The 18658-nt window shown below is 43.3% G+C and overlaps 1 protein-coding gene across 8 annotated transcripts in view; it reads left to right on the top strand.

The window, feature by feature from the left end:
• The window catches only part of CCDC93 (coiled-coil domain containing 93), a 103443-nt gene that overhangs the window by 64062 nt on the left and 20723 nt on the right, over positions 1–18658 (top strand). For all 8 annotated transcript variants that reach the window (XR_011528681.1, XR_011528682.1, XM_070581174.1 and 5 more), the window contains 5 exons: positions 10346–10462; positions 11872–11934; positions 15477–15550; positions 16690–16771; positions 17754–17825. Coding sequence is in view for 6 of the 8 variants with exons in the window: in XM_070581174.1 (XP_070437275.1) it covers positions 10346–10462; positions 11872–11934; positions 15477–15550; positions 16690–16771; positions 17754–17825 (408 nt within the window). In the remaining 2 variants the exon portion in view is untranslated. The remainder of the gene's footprint in view (positions 1–10345; positions 10463–11871; positions 11935–15476; positions 15551–16689; positions 16772–17753; positions 17826–18658) is intronic.

Here is an 18658-nt window from a genome sequence, read left to right on the forward strand (position 1 = left end):
ACCCTTGGAAGTAGAGATGGGATTGAGGAATGCCCAGGAGGGAAGTCACTGGTGATGCTGGAAAGAAACCCGAATTAGGCTGAGATTTTTGCTTAGTAAAGAAAAGGAACAAGATAATTTTTGGAGGGTGAAAGTGTGAAGATGGTTTTGTGACCTAGGAGTGACTCGAATAACCTGCGAAGTAGAAGTGTTTGGGAAGTCAACGGGTGTTGGGATATAAAAGTGAAGTAAAAAACATGTACAGGCTTCTCTTTCATTTGTAAAGTTCACAAGTTCTTATAACAATATAACATGATAAATAATCTTTGTGTTTCAAAGCAAGTCTCTGAGATGTGTAACTCAATTCCATATGATTCGTGTAAAGCAGCAGGGAACAGGAATGTAGAGAAGCTTCCAGATGTATAATTCACAAGTGTCTTAGTAAGCTCTGGGCCAAGGAGCACCATCTTTCTTTGTTTCCAAAGGGTAACTCCCATCCCAGAATGTGCTCAGTGAGGCCCCACTGTGCTTTTTGGTGTTGATGTCTACTATGCTCCCTGCATGTTAGCATTCATTTTTACAGGGAAGAAGAATCTATGACTGCAATTTGCAGAGAACCAAAAAGTCTGACTAAATGTATACTTCTGCTCTACTATCCCCCACTCATTTGAGCCAGAAGAAAGGGAATAAAGCTGAGCCAGAGAAAGTGCGGGGTCCCCAGAAGGGCAGGAAAGGACTTTCCCTAATGCCATATTCTAACCAACCATCCACCATTTCAACCCCTTTAATACTTTTCTGCAATGAAATCATTCCTTGGTCAGCATCTCCCTGAGACAGGATCTTAGAGCATTTTGTGGATCTAGAGGCACAGAGCTTTCTTGGGGAATCATAAGAATCTATCCTGAGTGCCTTCTCTGTCCAGGTACTTTGTATACCATTATCTCATTTAATTCTCAGAACAGTGTCTGCCTCCTTGTTTATAATCCTCGGCCTTCCTCCGTCATCATACTTACTCATATGCAGTTGAAACCATCTGTTTATGTGTATGTGGACCACATCTCACTCTTCTCGGTAACCTCAGAGCCTTGCCCAATGACTGGCAGTGTTGGTGCCCAGTACAAAAGCTCGTGATGTGATATCCATTTTGCAGATGAAGACACTAAAGATCAGAGGAGTTAAGTAACTTGTTCATTACCGTGCAGCTAATAAACTCCAGATTTGCATACAGGACTATCTTGACATTGAAACCTGTCTCCTTGGCGAGATGGAGCATCCTTAGGGGGAAGTGGGGATGACTTCCTTTCTTATCCTTAGTATCTGCCTTCCTGGCTTTGTAGTGACCATGTCTCTTTAGACTCTCCCACCATCCAGCTGCCAACCTTGGGCTAAGTGAAGAGAAGAGGCTCAGTCATATTGGGAAAACCACAGAAATAAGGAAAAGTGAAAAAGATACAGCCCAGGCACTCACACACAGTCACACCTAAGCTGCTGAAAGCTATGGAAGTTTCTATTTGGGATGTGCCAGTGGCTTTTCATGTCGCTGGAAAATACGACATTCAGATGTTCTCATCCAACTCTTTAGGTATCATCCTAGCCAGAAGACTGTCAACACCTTGATCTTATTTCCATGGTGAGATGAATTTTGGGGTCATCAAGGGACTTATTTGTGGAAGGAATTTTTTTTTCTCAATATGTTTTGGAGATTTTCCTGTCCAGCAATTGAAAAATTTTGGCACCATTGCTTCTGACCTTTGATTCTGAGGACCATTCTCCGGTTGTGAATCAGAAGCCTCTACTTTGTCTTGAAATTATCTTTCAAGAGCACCTGGGGAATCTCATTAGGTAATTAGATCATGGTGTAGCCAGAAAGAAGTAATGGCCAGGGTGTGGTCAGAAAACACAAAGGACAGAAAGTCGCCCCTAGAGTGCAGACAGCTGCATTTGACTAGAGTGGATTTTGTCCCCCATCTACCATGGTAATTTTATTTCACTTTATAATGCAAGCAGCAGAGAAAACTACCTCTTAAGTCTGTCACTCACTAGCCTGGCCAGTGTGCGTCATAGGAGCCTTTTGGTTGCAAGCAATAGAAACTCTGCCTAGAATGGAGGTATAAGCCAGTGGGAGTCTTCATCAGCTCTCAGAACTGGGAGGCCCGTGAATGCAGGGTCCTAGGGGCTAAAACAGCCTTGTCATATCTTGTTGCCCTTGCTTCACTGTGTCTCTCTCCGTTACCACCTTGGAGGCCTCACCAAATATCGGTTCCGTCTTACAGCAGCCTCCCCACGTCCGTGTGTGAAATCCTATGGAAAGGTTCTCCTATGTTCGGCATGGTTCCGGTCACGTCTTCCTCTCTGGGCCAGTTGCTCTGGCCAGGAAGTGGGTTCTGTGGCTGGCAGCCCTTCTGGAATGAGAGTGGAAGAGAGTGATTCCCCAAAGGAAGGGATTGCTGTTATTAAACCAAATGATGCTGGGCACACAGGTCAGCCAGCACCTCTGTAAGGTCTTTCTGCAAAGTAGGCCCTCAGGAAATTTATATAACTAGCTTGGATGGAATTGACCCCAAATAATCAATTGTTAGTGTATCATCTTCCGTCTTAGGTAGCTGCCTTCATTTTGTTATTTCTCTACCCTGGTTTTGTATTTCCAATTAGTGTTATGAAGGCTTTGCAAACATTTATAAAGAAAATTGGTATAATTTTGGAGATATTTTAAGTTTCAGCTTGGTTTCTTTTCTGCCAGAGAACTGACAGAATTGACCTCCTAGGTGGGATGATTTCTTCTTTCAGCAGACATCTGTTGAGCATGCATTATGTCACAGGCAGTGTCAGGTGTTGGGGGCAGGGACAGGGTTATAAGGAAGACATGGATGCTGCCCTGAGGAGCTCCCGGTTAGGAGTCCGTCAACCTGTAAAAAGATAAATTACAGAATAATATAATTTGTGTGATTTCAAGTGGATGACAATTGCTGCTTAGTTTGTGTTGCCATTGGAACTGTCGGTGTCTGCCCAAAGAAGTGTGGTTGTTGTAGTTGATATTGAACTTTTTTCTTGTTCATAGGTAGAATGGATGACTTTTTAAAATTGTACCCAGTTGAGGTGAAATGGAAAAGGATAGCTTAAGAGGGCTGGGGACTGAGAGAAGATAGCCTACTCCAGGAACCAGGCCTGGGTCAGAAGGTCACGGGAAGTTTAGCAACCAGAAGACTCTGACCACTTTGTTAGAGAATCAGGTCTGATCTAAAACCAGTGTGATTTCTAATAAGCTTAGCTTTGAATGTTTCTAATCCTGGCATCCAGCCAAAAACACCAAAAAACATTTTTATCATTTTCTAGCAGCATTGGCTTGTGGAGTTGGGGAGGAAGTGTGGTACAAGGGAATAGTTTCCCTCTTGCGAACCTCTTTCTGTGGCCACGGATAGAACAGCCCAGGTTGGGATGAGGAAAAGTGAGCATGTGGATAGATTTTTTACCCCTTCCTTCTAGACTTCGTTTCTTCACATCAAGTCACAGGTGTTAGATAAGTCATGCCCTAAATCTGTAAACTTCTGGAGGGCCAAGATTTCATCTTTCAGCTCTGTATCCCTGTTGCCTAGTGTAGAATAAATACTCTATAGAGGCTGGTGGATGACTGGAAGGCTCTGTGTAGACTCACCCAGTAATCCTGGAGGGTGACCTCTCTTCCGAAGACAGGCTCTTCTGTGAGGTTGTATGGATCAACTCATTGCTGTCTTCTTCTAGCACGACTAACAATGCACTGTTTCATTTGTCTCTGCCTGTCTCCAGGACCAGAATGTCTGCTGTAAACGAGGGCTGGGATCGTTGTCTACCCCCAGGGCCTAACACAATGGGTTTTCATGAACATTGTGGAGGAAAGGAGGGGAGGGAGAAGAAGGAACGAGAAGAGCTTTGAAAACTCTCTCTTCCTCTGTGGCACAGTTTAGGCTTGGGGAGATGTGGAGGATGCAACACCTTTATTTGTGAATGAGCTGGGTTTCCCCGACTAGACTGTGAGGGTCCAGGGGGAAGGTCTGTGTCTTTTCCCCTTCCCCAGCGCTGCTCACTGTGCCCCATACCTGACAGGCTCTAAGCAAAGCTTTGTTGAACTAAACAGAGAGAGGTGGGGAAAGGGATTTAAAACTGAATCAGAATTTAGATCTTAAGGAATCCTGTAAACCTGAAGAGAATAATGCTCAATATGTTTGTGTTTCCAAACTGCTCCAAGATTTCCTAAATTCTTAGTGACTGAGTTATTGCAATACAATAACTAAGAGCAGAGAGAATGGTATTAGCTACTGAGTTGTCAACCTGGTAGGATTGTCTCAAGCCACATAGCACAACCTATACCTTCTAGGGTCTTTATCAATTTGGATAAAGACAAAGGAATTAGCTTTGCCAGATTTGAACATCATTTAAAGCTAGAAAAGAAAAGGTGGCTAGTACATTGAAGAATAGAATTAACATTCAAAAACATGTTAGATTGAAATTACAAGCCCAAACAAATAAATTCATTTTTTAGAGAAGGTAAATGTGAACTATTTTGTTTAATTTCAGAAAAATCAGTCATACCAATTCAGGATTTGTGAGGATGCCATCTCACCTGAGAGCAGTTCATGGGGAGTAAAAGTGGGGTGTTTTGGATTTTGTTCACGCCTCGTCAACGTTAATTGCATTCTGAGCAGGGATCCTGTATTGCTCACCTTAGGACCCAGAGCTGTGCCTTAGACTCAGCAGGTTACGTGAATATGGGTCTTTGAAATTCATGGGTCTCGAAGCGATGATCCTGCTCTATCTGCAGCCCTCAGACTCCATCCGGAGTGCTGAACCTAGCTCCTAAGTGATTTTTTTTATGTCCAGAGGATAGCAGCCACGATGGTGAAAGGGACCAACATCTTGTTAGAGAAAAGACAGAGGAAAGAGCCGTGGATGCTTCTGTAAGATAAGTCGGACTGTTATGTGCAAGAGAGATTACCCTTAGTCTCTGTTGCTGCAGGGAGGAATGGTGTATAAGCATGTGAGTCTTCTCAGGTCTGATTCTGCTGTCTGTTTCTGCTGGCTTTTGCTCGTGATACTTTGACTTCATCTGTGATTTTGACTTTTGACTGTGAGTTCATATTCCTTGGAAATTAATAGAGAAATTCTTTGAGGCCAAGAGTTGAAGCTCTCTTCTTTCAGAGAGGATTTGCTTTTGCTTCTGACAAGCACTTGGGCACACCCCGGCTCACCTGGGGATCATGTATTGGTCCCAATCATTGATTGGGACAGCCTCATAAGTACTGAGCTCCAGTCAATGGAATCGGCCCACTCATCATTTATATAACACTGAGACAGGAAAGTTCTTTCTGATTCTACTCTTTTACTAGACAGGTGACTCAAAGAGCCATAGAAACAGAGAGAAAATACTTGCAGTGCACATGAAGAATCTTGACGTCTCCATACAAACTTACTGTTATATCTCCGTTATGACAGTATATGTTCGAAGCACACATGGGCTTTCAAAATTCTTTCTCTTATTGCTAGGGAGCAATTATCATTGCTCTGCAGAGTCCCTTAAATTTGCATCTGCAATGTATTAATGTACACTAATATCAGGATATTAAGTGCCGTTTCGGTATTTGACATTTCTCCAGCCCAATTAAAATGAGTAACATACACAAGAACAGGCCCAAAGTACATATAAATTTGTGAGTTCCTCCATTTGCCTTTGAGTTTAAGAGATGGTGCTATGCAAACTGCTTTGTTTAATGGGAAGTTATTTTTATACAGATAACATCGTTCATTCCAGCACGGAACTGAAGAGATCTGTAACCTAGTTGACAGAAAGCTAACTGCTCCATTTTTCAAACATCCCTTTTATTAGGGAACCTAAAGTTTTCATTTCTTTCACATGTCACCCTTAAAGCTAAAAGAACTAGACTGATGAAGGCAGAAACAGGTTTTTAAAGCACTTTGGCTCAAGTGACATTCTGTTCACTGACAGTCACAGTGGGAAGAAAACTGAAGACGACCAAGTCCATTGTGCACATAGTCTTGACTTGGCGGGTTCAGGGACCGTCTACGTAGTGTGTGAATTTAGGTTGTTAACTACATGAAGGCCAATCTGTTGTTACAAAATCTCATTGCAGATCTGTTTCCTCCTACACCTGTGTCAAGGTTTATGCAAAGCAGTTGTTGAATTCTAAAACTCAAAGCTTGAAATCACCTAGCTTGGCAAATACTCAAGAAAAAAGCCAACTTCAGTGGGTACACATACCTTCCTGGATTTCCACTTTTCCTGGCTTTTTGGCCTTCCAGGATTTCTTACATTCTTGCTAGCTCACAGATCTTTTAAAAGATTATAAAAAAATATTTTATATTTCCTGTTTACTTGTTTTCAGTGTAAGTGTTCATCATGGTGCCAGAAACCGACATCTGTTCAGTAGAGAGAACTTCTGGCACCATCATGAGATAGGAATCTATTATTGACAGCCTAGTGACCATATTTTGGTGGGGGAGGGGGCTGATATAGGAGAGATTCCTGTATTAGGAAGAAGGTTGGGATGTAGATAACCTTTTGGGTCTCTTTCATTACAAAAGTGTACAGTTTTAGCTAAAGTAATCACTTTCTGTTTGTCTTAGGAATTTACTGTTTTGAACCAGATTAATATTCTTGAATGACATTTAAATTTGGTTCACCTGAGGAGTAAAAGTTGTGAGTGTCTGTCAACTATTAGAAAATATTGAATCTGCACTATACGTCATCTTAATCCACACTGTGGGTTTGAAAGCACGTTCTTAATCTGAAATTGTTGAACAAAATTAGATTGGCACTTTAGCCCTTGCTCCAGTGTAAACAAAAGTGGAATATTTGTAGATGCTTGGCATTCCTGGAGAGACGCTGCACTCTTCAAGTAGAAATCGGTTAAGATGCCCCAAGGATTTAAATTTTTTCTGTCAAGGATTTACTGCTCCAAAGCCCCCTCTCCTACTGTCCATCTGCCCAACTTTGTCTCCTCCTTCAGAATCCAACTTGGTCATCTTCAGTTTTCTTCCCACTGTGACTGTCAGTGAACAGAATGTCACTTGAGCCAAAGTGCTTTAAAAACCTGTTTCTGCCTTCATCAGTCTAGTTCTTTTAGCTTTAAGGGTGACAAGTGAAAGAAATGAAAACTTTAGGTTCCCTAATAAAAGGGATGTTTGAAAAATGGAGCAGTTAGCTTTCTGTCAACTAGATTACAGATCTCTTCAGTTCCGCGCTAGAATGAACGATGTTATCTGTATAAAAATAACTTCCCATTAAACAAAGCAGTTTGCATAGCACCATCTCTTAAACTCAAAGGCAAATGGAGGAACTCACAAATTTATATGTACTTTGGGCCTGTTCTTGTGCATATCACTCATTTTAATTGGGCTGGAGAAATGTCAAATACGGAAATGGCACTTAATCTCCTAATATTAGTGTACATTAATACATTGCAGATGCAAATTTAAGGGACTCTGCAGAGCAATGAGAATCGCTCCCTAGCAATAAGAGAAAGGATTTTGAAAGCCCATGTGTGCTTAGAAAATATACTGTCATAACAGAGATATAACAGTAAGTTTGTATGGAGACTTCAAGATTCTTTATGTGCACTGCAAGTATTTTCTCTCTGTTTCTATGGCTCTTTGAGTCACCTGTCTAGTAAAAGAGTAGAATCAGAAAGAACTTTCCCATCTCAGTGTTATATAAATGATGAGTGGGCCGACTCCATTGACTGGAGCTCAGTACTTATGAGGCTGTCCCAATCAATGATTGGGACCAATACATGATCCCCAAGTGAGCCAGGCCCCTGAGATTAAAGTAGAGTTCTCAAAATTTTTAGTTTCAGGACCCTTTAAGAACTCTTGGAAATTACTGAGGTCCCACTAGCTTACATAGTAATTCATTTACAGATAACAGTAATAAATGCATTACATATTAACATCAAAGCAATGATATCACATGTCATGTAATTTCTGGAAAATTTCACTGTATAATCATGAGAGAATGCAAGTGAAAAAAAAATGACATCTTAGTATTATCATGAAAAAGCTTTTGTCCTTGAGGACTCCCTGAAAGAGCCTTGAGGGACTATGTAGCTAAAAATTTAAATCTAGCTAGAGAGAAAGTTGGAGAAAGAGAGAGAGAGAAAGAAAGAGATAGCTAGCCAACCTGGAAATTTTCTTGCCAGATTTCAAGATAGCTACTGGTGTTCCTACAAGAAGGGTTCTTGGAAGTGAAGTCAGAATTCATAGTTTTAAAACAAAACTGTGTGTGTGCCAGGTCCACTGACAAGAGGGGTCTGGAAGCTGGGTAGGAAGTGCAGTTTTCATTCTCTTGGGACCTTGGCTATAGAAGCAGTTAATCAGCAGGAAAACCTGCCGAGAGTTGGAGACATGATCCACCTCATGCCAGAGGTGCAGAACAGCACTGAATGAGTGTGCTCACCCCTGCAGACTGAAGGACGGCTGTGGGTGAGCGAGACACCGATGCCCTGGAGCCTGCCTGCCCACAACTTGGTCTGGTCCAAAGCCAGACAGGCAGCTGGAGGAGGTCGGGGTACCCAAGATAATCCTGACAGCAGACATAGAGACACACCCTGCAGGGTAGTTCCATTGAACGGGGAATTAATTCTTTTTCAGATATCAAAAAATCATGGCATAGAAGGCTTATGTAATTCTGCTAGTGAAGTAGCATGCTCTGAGGATATGCCCGTGACATTTTGGAAATCAGCATCAAGGAATCCAAGCTGGATGTGAAAACCCAAATCTGAAATTAACTGTAAGAAAAAGGCTATTGAATATATGCAGATAAAAGTGGCCAAATTAATCACATAGTTCAGGGTGATGCAGTCAAAGCAGAGGAGATACAATTAGTTAATTATAATTCTGTTTCTGACAAGTGATTTGGAAATTGGGAGGGGGTGCTGGTTCCTCTTTCCTCTTTCTTTATACTCTCAAATATTTTCAGAAGCAATTCTCCCTACCTAGACTATAAGTTGTGAATATCTTGATGTGACCAAAATTAATTGCATGTTTGAAAGTTATCTCCAATTCCCAGAAATCCAGATAAACTGGAGCATGTTCATTGACGTTTTCCAAAATCCCGGGTTTCAAGGCTAGATATGCTGTAATACCAAATGCTTAGTTTTTCTGGCCTGTCAACCCTCAAGATAGAAGACGATGTTCCTTACTCTTTTCTGCAGCCGTTTCCTGCTGGTTGTTGCCCACCTCCGGAGTTGTTAAGCAGCAGAAAACTCATCATCTGTTAATAATGCTGCTGAATTATTCAAAGAAATTGTTAACCAAAATAAACGGTGCTTATATCATCCAATTTCTCCTCCTCCTCACTTTTCTATCGCTTTTCCCTGTGGGTAAATATACTAGATTTTCAAGCCTGTGATCGCTGTTAAGACGTGCAGGGAAAATCAAATCCCCAGATAGCTTTTTTGCACTTGGGTTTAGGGTTAATGATTGGAATTAGGATATTTCCAGTAAAAGGGAAATGTGGTTGAAATGAGTATTTGTTTATTAAAGCTGTCTCTGATCATCCCAGAAGTATTTTGAGAATACCTGTTGCAACAGGGTCGACTTTCTTGTTTCCTTTTCCTGGGGCTTCTCACTAGGGTCTTGAGACAAGTGTTTGCAGGCATATCTATACTGCGTGGTTTCTCAGTGATGTTGTTATATCACCTCGTCACCCACCCGTAAACCTCTCCCTTACTCACTTTCAGTCCTGACAGTCTCCACGTCCTGTCCAACCCTTCTTCTCCATCCTCTCCTCTCTTCCACAATTTCAGGAATTTCCTGCTGGTCTCCCTCAGCAGCTTTCATCTGTCTCAGATCCATCCTCTGTGAACGCCAGAAGACTAGAAATAAGAAATGGTTAAAAGAGAGTGGGCCCATGGATAGGGAGAATAAATTGGGAGGCTGTTGCTTTTCATTGTATGCGCTTCTGAGTGTTTTAAACTTTTTAACCATATACTTATAATACTTGGATGAAAGTGAGCAACTCATCATTCTTGATAACTCCAGAATGGTCTTATGAAGATATTAACATGACCATGTTATTCCTCTATTTAAAACCCTTTGATGGTGCCCTGTTGCCTGTGTGATATCAACATAACCACAGTTATGTATCCCTCTGCTTCTTCACATGCTGTTCCCTCTGCCAGGAATGCAGATTCTGTTGATAGGGATTTTGATCATTTTGTCAGAATCTCTTTCTCTGGACTGGGCTTTGCACAGGACCCCGTGGCTGCACTGGCCTGGTTGTGACTGGCTGCCCAGGCTGAGCAGGAATGGATGGGTCTTACATGAACTCAGGTGGACTAATTAAATCCTTTGGGTTTGCCCTCCCTGTTTCCCACAGCAGTCTGAGCTATCAGCTGAAGAAAGTCCGGAAAAATTAGGAACCTCGCAGCTACATCGTCGGAAAGTCATTTCCTTAAACAAGCAGATTCTGCAGAAGACCAAACATCTGGAAGAGGTTCGTGTTTTCTTTTTATAATTTTCATTCAGGTAAAATCAAACCATTATTCAAGAAGGGAGAAATTGAGGAAAGAGTTAAGATCTTCATGGGAGAATGGTTAAAGGAGGTTCTGGAAGAGGGGTTTGTAAAGAAAGTGTTGTTGGAATATATGTACACCAGTTTGTTTACATTTTTCCCGTGGCTGCTTTCAAGCTCCGGTGGCCAAGTCGAGTAGATGCAGCAGAGACCCTGTGGCGCACAAAGCCTAAAGTATTTATTTACTACCTGGCCCTTTACAGGAAAAGTTTTCCAAACTCTGTTCTAGAAGAAGATCGCAGGGCAGAAATCCTCTTATCTACCAATTGCATAAACAGGGTAAAAGTTCTCATTGCACAGAGAGCTCCCTTTCAGAAGGGAGAAACCAGGGTCCACCTGCTTCCCTCCTGTGTCACTTCTGCTCTCTGCTCGAGGTCGCTTCTTGGTAGGCCTTGATGGAAATGTCACCGTTCATCAGTCAGGAAGACCGGTAGTTAGAAGCATGACCTGGGAGCAATGGTTTCTGAAGGTGACATAATTCTCGATAGGTTTCCTGTAGGTTCAAGGATGGGGCAAGTTATTTCGAAATAATCATGGAGACAGAGGATAAAATTTCTCATTGTTAATTTGTATGTAGGTTACAACCAAAGAGTCTGATGGTGGTTTTCTGCCACGTCCCCTTTTCAAAAGTAGAAACGTACAAACCCTTTGAGCTTTTAATGGAATGTTTTTAGATTTCTGAATTCAAAGTCAAATTTCATAGATAGCACAAAGATATACCTTTTTAGTAAGGAAAAGGGAAGTGACACTTTTAGACGTAAGTTTACAGTCATGTAACTCTGAACAGTAAGAGTAATTCATTTTCCTTCTCTTTGTGTTGAAGCTTGGAGTCCTTTCTTCTGTCTGCCATTGTTTGCCAACCAGTCATATTCAGTGCTAGAATACCAAGTGCTGGCATGCAGTCTGTATTCTGAATGGGCAAATTAGTTCACTGAACTGATTGTGGCCACACAGAAAAGTCAGGCCCGAATTTGAATCCTGGCTTTATCAGCTATCAGCTGTGAAACTCTAGCCAAGTAACTTAACCCGCCCTGAGTCTTTATTTCCTCATCTGTAAAATAAGAATAATATTTTCTTCCATTGAATGTAAGGATTACGTGATAGGATTTATGCAGAAGACCTAGGATATCACCTGACGTGTAGTCGGTGCTAATTATGTGAGATCTTTTCCTTCACTTGTTGGCAACCCTTCTAAAGTTCCCACATTTGCTCAGTTTATTTGCTCATCTTTCTGAGCTCCTTTTGTCTCATCTTGAAATGGGGATAACACCCATATCTGTATTGTTGTAAGGATCAAATGAGAGCAGGTATCTTTTATCTTTCTGTTGCAGCTGCAGGCAAATCATACCAACCTACAGAGCAGACACGATGAAATGAAGAAAACGCTGACAGGGGTGAGCCGATTCTCCTTCCTCCATGGGCCTTGTTGAGAATGGTTTCTGACCTGCAGTGCTAATGGGACGCCGTGTGTCATCAGTCTGTGTCGAGGAGTCGTGATCCCCTTCTCAGGGCTCAGGTCCATCTGGGAACATGGACAGTCACATGGCAGTGCATGAGCTGTGCCATCAGTGTATCCATGCCACCATGGATCTTGGTGGGAGAGATGCCTGTGGGCTGCAAGTCAGGAAAGGCTCCCGGCGAGGGCGGGCCTGATAGGCAGGGGGCGGGCCGCACAGAAGAACAGGCTGGGTCACTCACAGTCAATGGCCCTGCTCTTCAAGCCACAGGTTGTAGAATAGCTTCAAAACACCGAATTCCTTGAGAGTGAGAAGGTTTCTTTTTGTAAAATGAGGGAACTACAGAGGGTTATAATTTGTTGTTCGCAATTGCCAGTTACATCCTGGCCAGAATGGGGGCGGGGTCTGAGGAGAGGAGGAGGGTATGGGCGTATTTTGAACCGTGTGATCCGTCTTCTAATCCCGGTTGTGAGTGTGCCATCTCACATCAGCGTCAGAGTGTTGCTTACCTCCCGCTTCTGATTGCCTAGGAAGCCAGGTGAGGAAGACAGTCGCTTTTGATGCCAGCTCTGTCATGAAGGGAGTTTAGATAGTCCTGTCCTTTGTGTTTCCACAGAAAGCTGTCATCACCTGCATCTAAAAAGCTGTCCTCTTTGTGATTTTAGTGCTCGGGCTATAGCTGTACTCTGCAAGGGCTTCACTGTGAAGGCTCCACTGAGTACTTTCTGGACCACGTGGAAGACATCTCTGAAACCAAGGCAGTCCCTATTGTCTTTTAAGTTTCACGTGAAATTTGCCCATTTAAAATTCTCATTTCTATGACACTATAACAGCACTTAGCCACTGCCTTGCTATAAATCTGACAAAGCTTTTTAGTTCTGACTGGTCTAGTCTCTTCAGTTATTGTCAGAATCTTTGAAAAGGGCAGGCACAAGAATGACAATAAGTTTTTTCATTCTTTCTAAAGATGCTTGTGTTGCTTTGGACAGATGAGCTTTCTTTATACTCCTCTGTGACTACATTCCTCATGGATTAGATGGCAAACTCTCGGGGTGGGATCCTTGCAGCTATCCCACTTCTAATGCTGCAGAATCCCTGGCATGAAGTTGCCAAGTCGTGGATCAGTCTGTGTATAACAACCTGGAAGAGATTAAAGGCAAGCATCTTGATATCAATCTCCTAGGATGCTTATATGCCTTCGGATGTAAATCCTAAGTGGCTATAAAGTCACTTTTTGCACTAAGTACTAAATCAAGTATTTCTTGAGCCCCTTTCATGTGCTGGAAAGGTAGAGGGTGTGATTTAAGTTAATAACGTGGCATAGTCTTCTTGTCCTCAAATGGTACGAGCAGCCAGCGTTACTGTGTGCTGGGTGTGCTCTGGGCACACTCTTATATTCATCCACTAAATCTTCATAACAACCCTGGTGACACACTGTTACCATCTCTGTCTGCAGATGGGGAAACTAAGGCAGAGAGGCCATGCAGAGGGATGCCAGGATTTGAATGCTGGCAGTCTGGCACCAAAGACCTCCCAGAGAGCTTACTATATGAGGGCAGTCAAGCTAATTCCCATCTCGAAAAATGGGAAGCTATACAAAACCTTGGGCTGAACAACTCATGAAGAAGCCTGATTTGGTCAGAATACTAAAGACCAGACCCTGGAATAAGAAATGAACTTCATCTTGAAACCTCGGTCCCCTTATCTGTTCAAGGCAAGGATTGGGCAAAATGAGCACCCTGAACCCTTTCCCGCCTGTGGGCCCAGGTTTGGACTTTGCAGCAAAGCCTGCCCTTCCCGGATGACCTAGTGAACAGGGAAGACCTGTCTTTCCAGTAAATTTAGGGAAAGCAAAGCAGGGCATGGCAGATCAAGGACGGATAACAGCACCTGATGCCTGTGGGGAGGCTGCACACCCCTGCACTGGCAGGGCCACCAGGTTCTAGCCTGTCCACTTTTAATTCAGCAGTCACAACTTTAGTTTCCTATGTGTGAGGCTGATTCTTTTTAATATATGCAGTATCCTCTCCTGTCTCTCTAGGGCATTTGTTGTGCTAAAATTTGTCTTCATCTTTATTCTTTCAGGTCAGAATTCATTGTTGAGTTGATACATCTTTTTAATGGTTTTATCTTTCTTTAGATGTTTGATAATTCTTGGTGGTAGGCTTATCTTTGCTTCTGAATTTTCGTGTTACCAACTGTGTAGATTCCATTTTATGCAGGTTGCTTCATGTGATTATTCTGGAAGGGTGGGTCCTACTATTTTGTGGGATCAGCTGGTGGTATTCAGGGTTGGGAACTCCCCATTTCTCCCGGGTATTGCCGACTTTCTGGGAGCCTGCCCTGCCTCTGGGACTTGAGCAGCAGTCTTGGGTTATGGGAGCCAAGCTTCACTGCTTAGCCCAGGTGGCTGCTCCTAATGCAGATCCCAGCCCTGCAGACTGGTTCTTCCTTCATCTCTGAATCCCACACAGCAGTCCTCCACTGTCTGGTCCTCCCTACTGGCTGTCTTTCTTGTCCCCGAGGTATCCAGTCCTGTGTTCCAACACAATCATCTGGAGTTTTTAGGACTTGAGACCAGAAGGGCTTGCTGCAACTTGTGCTCAGTCTTCCATTTTCAACTAGAGCCCTTGGAACTTTTAACTTGTTTTTTTGCATATGTAACACATTCGCATGTGTTGAAAATTTACAAAGTACAAAGGGTGTACCCCTGTAACCCAGCCGTGCAGTTACCCTCTCCAGAGAGTAACCAGTTTCTTATGACTCTTTTCAGAAATGTCTTATGCATTTGCAACTAACGTGTATGTTCTTTTATACATTTATATGTTCAGTGTATACATTCCTTTCTACACATTGGAGACACATTGGAATCATGGTTTGCATAGGTTGTTTACTGCAACTAACAGTAAGTGTTAGAGATCATCATAAAAGAGCTGCTTTTTTCTTCCTTTTCATTAATAGCAGCGTAGTATTCTATTGTATGGTATAAGTGCATGCCTTATAAATTAAAATCTAAGTTTCTTTAAAATTTCTTTTTTGAAATCCTCACTCTCTGTCTCAGAAAAAGAAAATGAAGTTATTCAAGAAGATAGGAGATTTAACCCTGCCCTGTTACTAGCCGTGGTAGTGGTATTCTGGAATTTACACCCAGGTCTGTCTTTCATAGCCACTCTTTCTGCTCACCCCTTCCTACTGAAAGGCACCTGCAGTCAGCATTACTTTTGACTTTTCCCCCATTTGCCGCTGTGATTTAAAGCTATTGCCAAGGTTTCTTTTACCACCAGACCTTACCATGTTGTGCTTCCACCCCCGTCCTCTTTCTCTTGTCCACCTCTTTTCTCACTGTACAGCCAAATCCGGTGTGCTTGGCCACCGGTCAGCAGTGGAGTCCTAGTGTGAGCCAGGGGGAGGGAGAACGGAAGGCTCACTCCTCTAATCCACCATGTCTGTAGCACCAGTGCCTCCATTCTCTCTTGCAGTTGAAGAGCCATAGCGAGAAACTGGACAAAGAACAAGCCGCCCTGGAGAAGATAGAATCCAAAGCTGATCCCAGGTAAGAGCTTTCAGCATGTGTCTGTTTTCTCTTTGAAGAAAGTAACTTGGCCGGCACCTGGTGGCTTAATCTGTTTGAGCACAGGACTAAGGAGCCAGGGTCCAGCGCTCCTGGCCCCATCCAGGTCAGTGCATTTCCCTGCCGGCCTGGAATGTGCAGACTCCCCAGTGCTCGAACCTGTGCTGAGAGGCGCTTGGGCTGCACTGAGTTAACCACCTCTTTCTCCCACTTCCCCTTGGGATCAGAAGCAGCATCTTTTTGTAATTTGTTCTTTTTCTGTTTTTAAAAACTCAGTAATACATTCCTGGTACAAAAAGGCACTTGGTGAAAAGTCTCCCTCCCACCCTGTCCCCCGGCCACCCAGCTCTCCTCCCTTGGAGTCAACCGTTGTTACCCGTTTTTTAACAGCACACATTTCAGCCCTTTTCCTTAGGAGTAAAGGTACAGTCTTTTTTTGGCCAAGAAACAGCTGCTGGGTTTTTTTAAATTTTAAATTAATTGTTTTTAGTCACTTTAAATATAAGAAGCATTTCTCTTTGGCATCTTTTTTTAGCACCACACTGGGTGGTAAATCTCCGAAGTGTCACTCATTTGAATGAAACTGTGAAATCGTAAAAAGCTTCAGGCACAGATTGAGCAGTTCTGGGTTTGATGGACATTTTTAGCAAAGTATTACCGACAGATTACTTGGCTCTGTAATTAGAAACCCTTCTTTCATGATATGGAGCAAAGTATTATTAGAGACTTGACATTTTTATTTTCAAATTAGTGCTTTTGATGATGTTAGGCAACTTGTTTCCTTTTCAGAATGGAAATTAAAAATGGTCTGTGATACTGTCTGTGTTCTGGTATCTTTAGATGTATCCAGTGCTCTTGAAACTTGATGTTTCTGCAGTTGACATTTCAATTCTGGATTCTGTAATGTTCATCTGGATATGGCCTGATGGACTCCAGCATATAAACAAATAATAATGTCAGTTAAATGGTAGTCATCATTTGTGGAGAACCCATTAGACACTCTTGGGAGAGACAACGGAAATTAAAAAGGAGTCTCTTTTTAGCTGGGGTCTTGGTTTGTGCTGTGATTCATAAAATCGTAATGTCTTGCTGCGTGTCATTTTTTGGCCTTTTCTCTTCAGTATCCTGCAGAACTTGAGAGCACTTGTAGCCATGAATGAAAACCTGAAAAGTCAGGAACAGGAATTTAAAGCACATTGTCGAGTAAGTGTTGCTTGGTGTCAACAGACATTAAACCAAGAGTCTTGTAAAATCTCTTTCTTTACCTCCCCTTGTCCTGTTGTGGCATCCTGTCCAGGTGCAGTTGAAAAAGTAGGTTAATCAAGCAGCTATGTGTCAGACAAGTAGAGTACTATGGTAGGTACCTCTGAGGATGCCAGAAGTGAGTTAGATTAGTGACTGTGTGTGCCAAAACCCAAAACTGAGAGTACAGTCTAACAAACAATGTTTTCCAATTTACGAATGTATTTAAAAGAAGAGTCTTATAAAGTGTGAAAGGAATAACATCTTACAAAAGCAGAGATGTCCTGATGAAAACCTGGGGTGTCTGTATGTCATGTGTGTAAGCCTTAGTTCCTGCCCTCTGGGAACTCGTGGTCTAGTGGGGATGCTGCACGCACAGGTGGTGGCAGTGGGAGGCAGGAAGTGAGGCCCGGAGAGTTCTGTGTGAGCTCCAGGGGAGGAGAGGCCACTGTGGCACAGGAGCCATTTGGAAGCTGGATCTTAAGGTAGGTGAGGATGGCAGGTGGAAGAGGGCCTTGGTGAGCTCCGGGGCAGAGGGTCCCGGGGGCCTGTGGAGAAGAGGAAGCAAACGAGGCCGATTGGAGCTAGACTCTAAGCCACTCATTCCTTTCGCGTCCCGGTGATTACTGTGGGCCTCACCTGCCCTTTAGAGAGAAAGGCTCCTTCAGACTGAGCTACAGCTCCCTATATTCTCCTGAAAAAAAATTTTCCCAGGCTGAATTCTGTCCTAGCATAGAAACACAAAATATGAAATTTAGCTGGAGTCTTGGTTTGTGCTGTGATTCATAAAATCATAATAACTTGCTGCGTGTCGTATTTTGGCCTTTTCTCTTCAGTATCTAGCAGATACTGAACTCTGAGAAGACTCTGGGTCAAGTATTTCAATAATTGCATCTGATTATTAGCTCATCCAAGTTCTGTGAATGTTCATTCACTTTTACAGGAGGAGATGACACGGCTGCAGCAGGAAATTGAGGCCCTGAAGGCTGAGAGAGCGCCAGGCGGAGATGAAAAGGTAAAGCCTCTGCAGGTCCTCCAGACTGCGAGGCGCTGTTAGGGCTTTCCGGTGAAGAGATTCCTACAGGACTCGCCAGCAGAGAGGCTGACGCTCGGAAGGACTGGCCAGTTTCCTTAGCCTGCTCCTCTGGACACACATTCCTCAGCTGTTCTCATCACAGGATTTTCTTAGATTTCCTCCTTCTCCTTTCTCTTCCTTGTGCTTGGTGAAAGACAGCAGCTGGTGTAGATGGCAGCAGCCCCAGACTGGAAATACCCAGTTACATGTCTGGCTTCTCCCTCCGGTTAGGCAAGGGTTGTTTCCAGGAAGCTTCTGAGCTCTGTGTCCCACTCCACCTGTCCTTCTCTAAATTTTGTGACAGTTTACTGGTTTCCCCTCCACTCCTGCCTAGGGACGTGCCCACCCCTAACAGGCGGCAGTAACACGAAGCAGGAGAGCAGGGCTGGGTTACTTAAAGCCCCTGCAGTGCAGGGGCATCTGGGCCTAAGGAGCACATGGGACCTGCGGGCTCTCTGAACAAAGGACTTGATCCTCCAAGGAGCTAGTGTGGATTTCCATGAAGCATGAACTTAAAGCATCAGGGTAGACAAAAAGTTTGTTTCTCTCACCAAATAAGATTCTAGGGACTGCTCTTTCTGTTTTCCCTTCTCACGCTTCATTCAGAGCTTTTTTCCTGAGGACCCTTGTGCTTAGGATGTGCCAGCAGGACAGGGCCTCAGAACGCATCAACGACACCCTCTCTCTTGTAGAAACGGGGAACTTGAGGCTCAGGGAGGGGAAAGACTTGTCCAAGCCAGCCAGCATGAGTCCACGTGCCCTCAGCTTGGGGA

This window comes from Equus przewalskii, chromosome 17 (genome assembly GCF_037783145.1).
Source record: "Equus przewalskii isolate Varuska chromosome 17, EquPr2, whole genome shotgun sequence".
Taxonomy (NCBI): domain Eukaryota; kingdom Metazoa; phylum Chordata; class Mammalia; order Perissodactyla; family Equidae; genus Equus; species Equus przewalskii.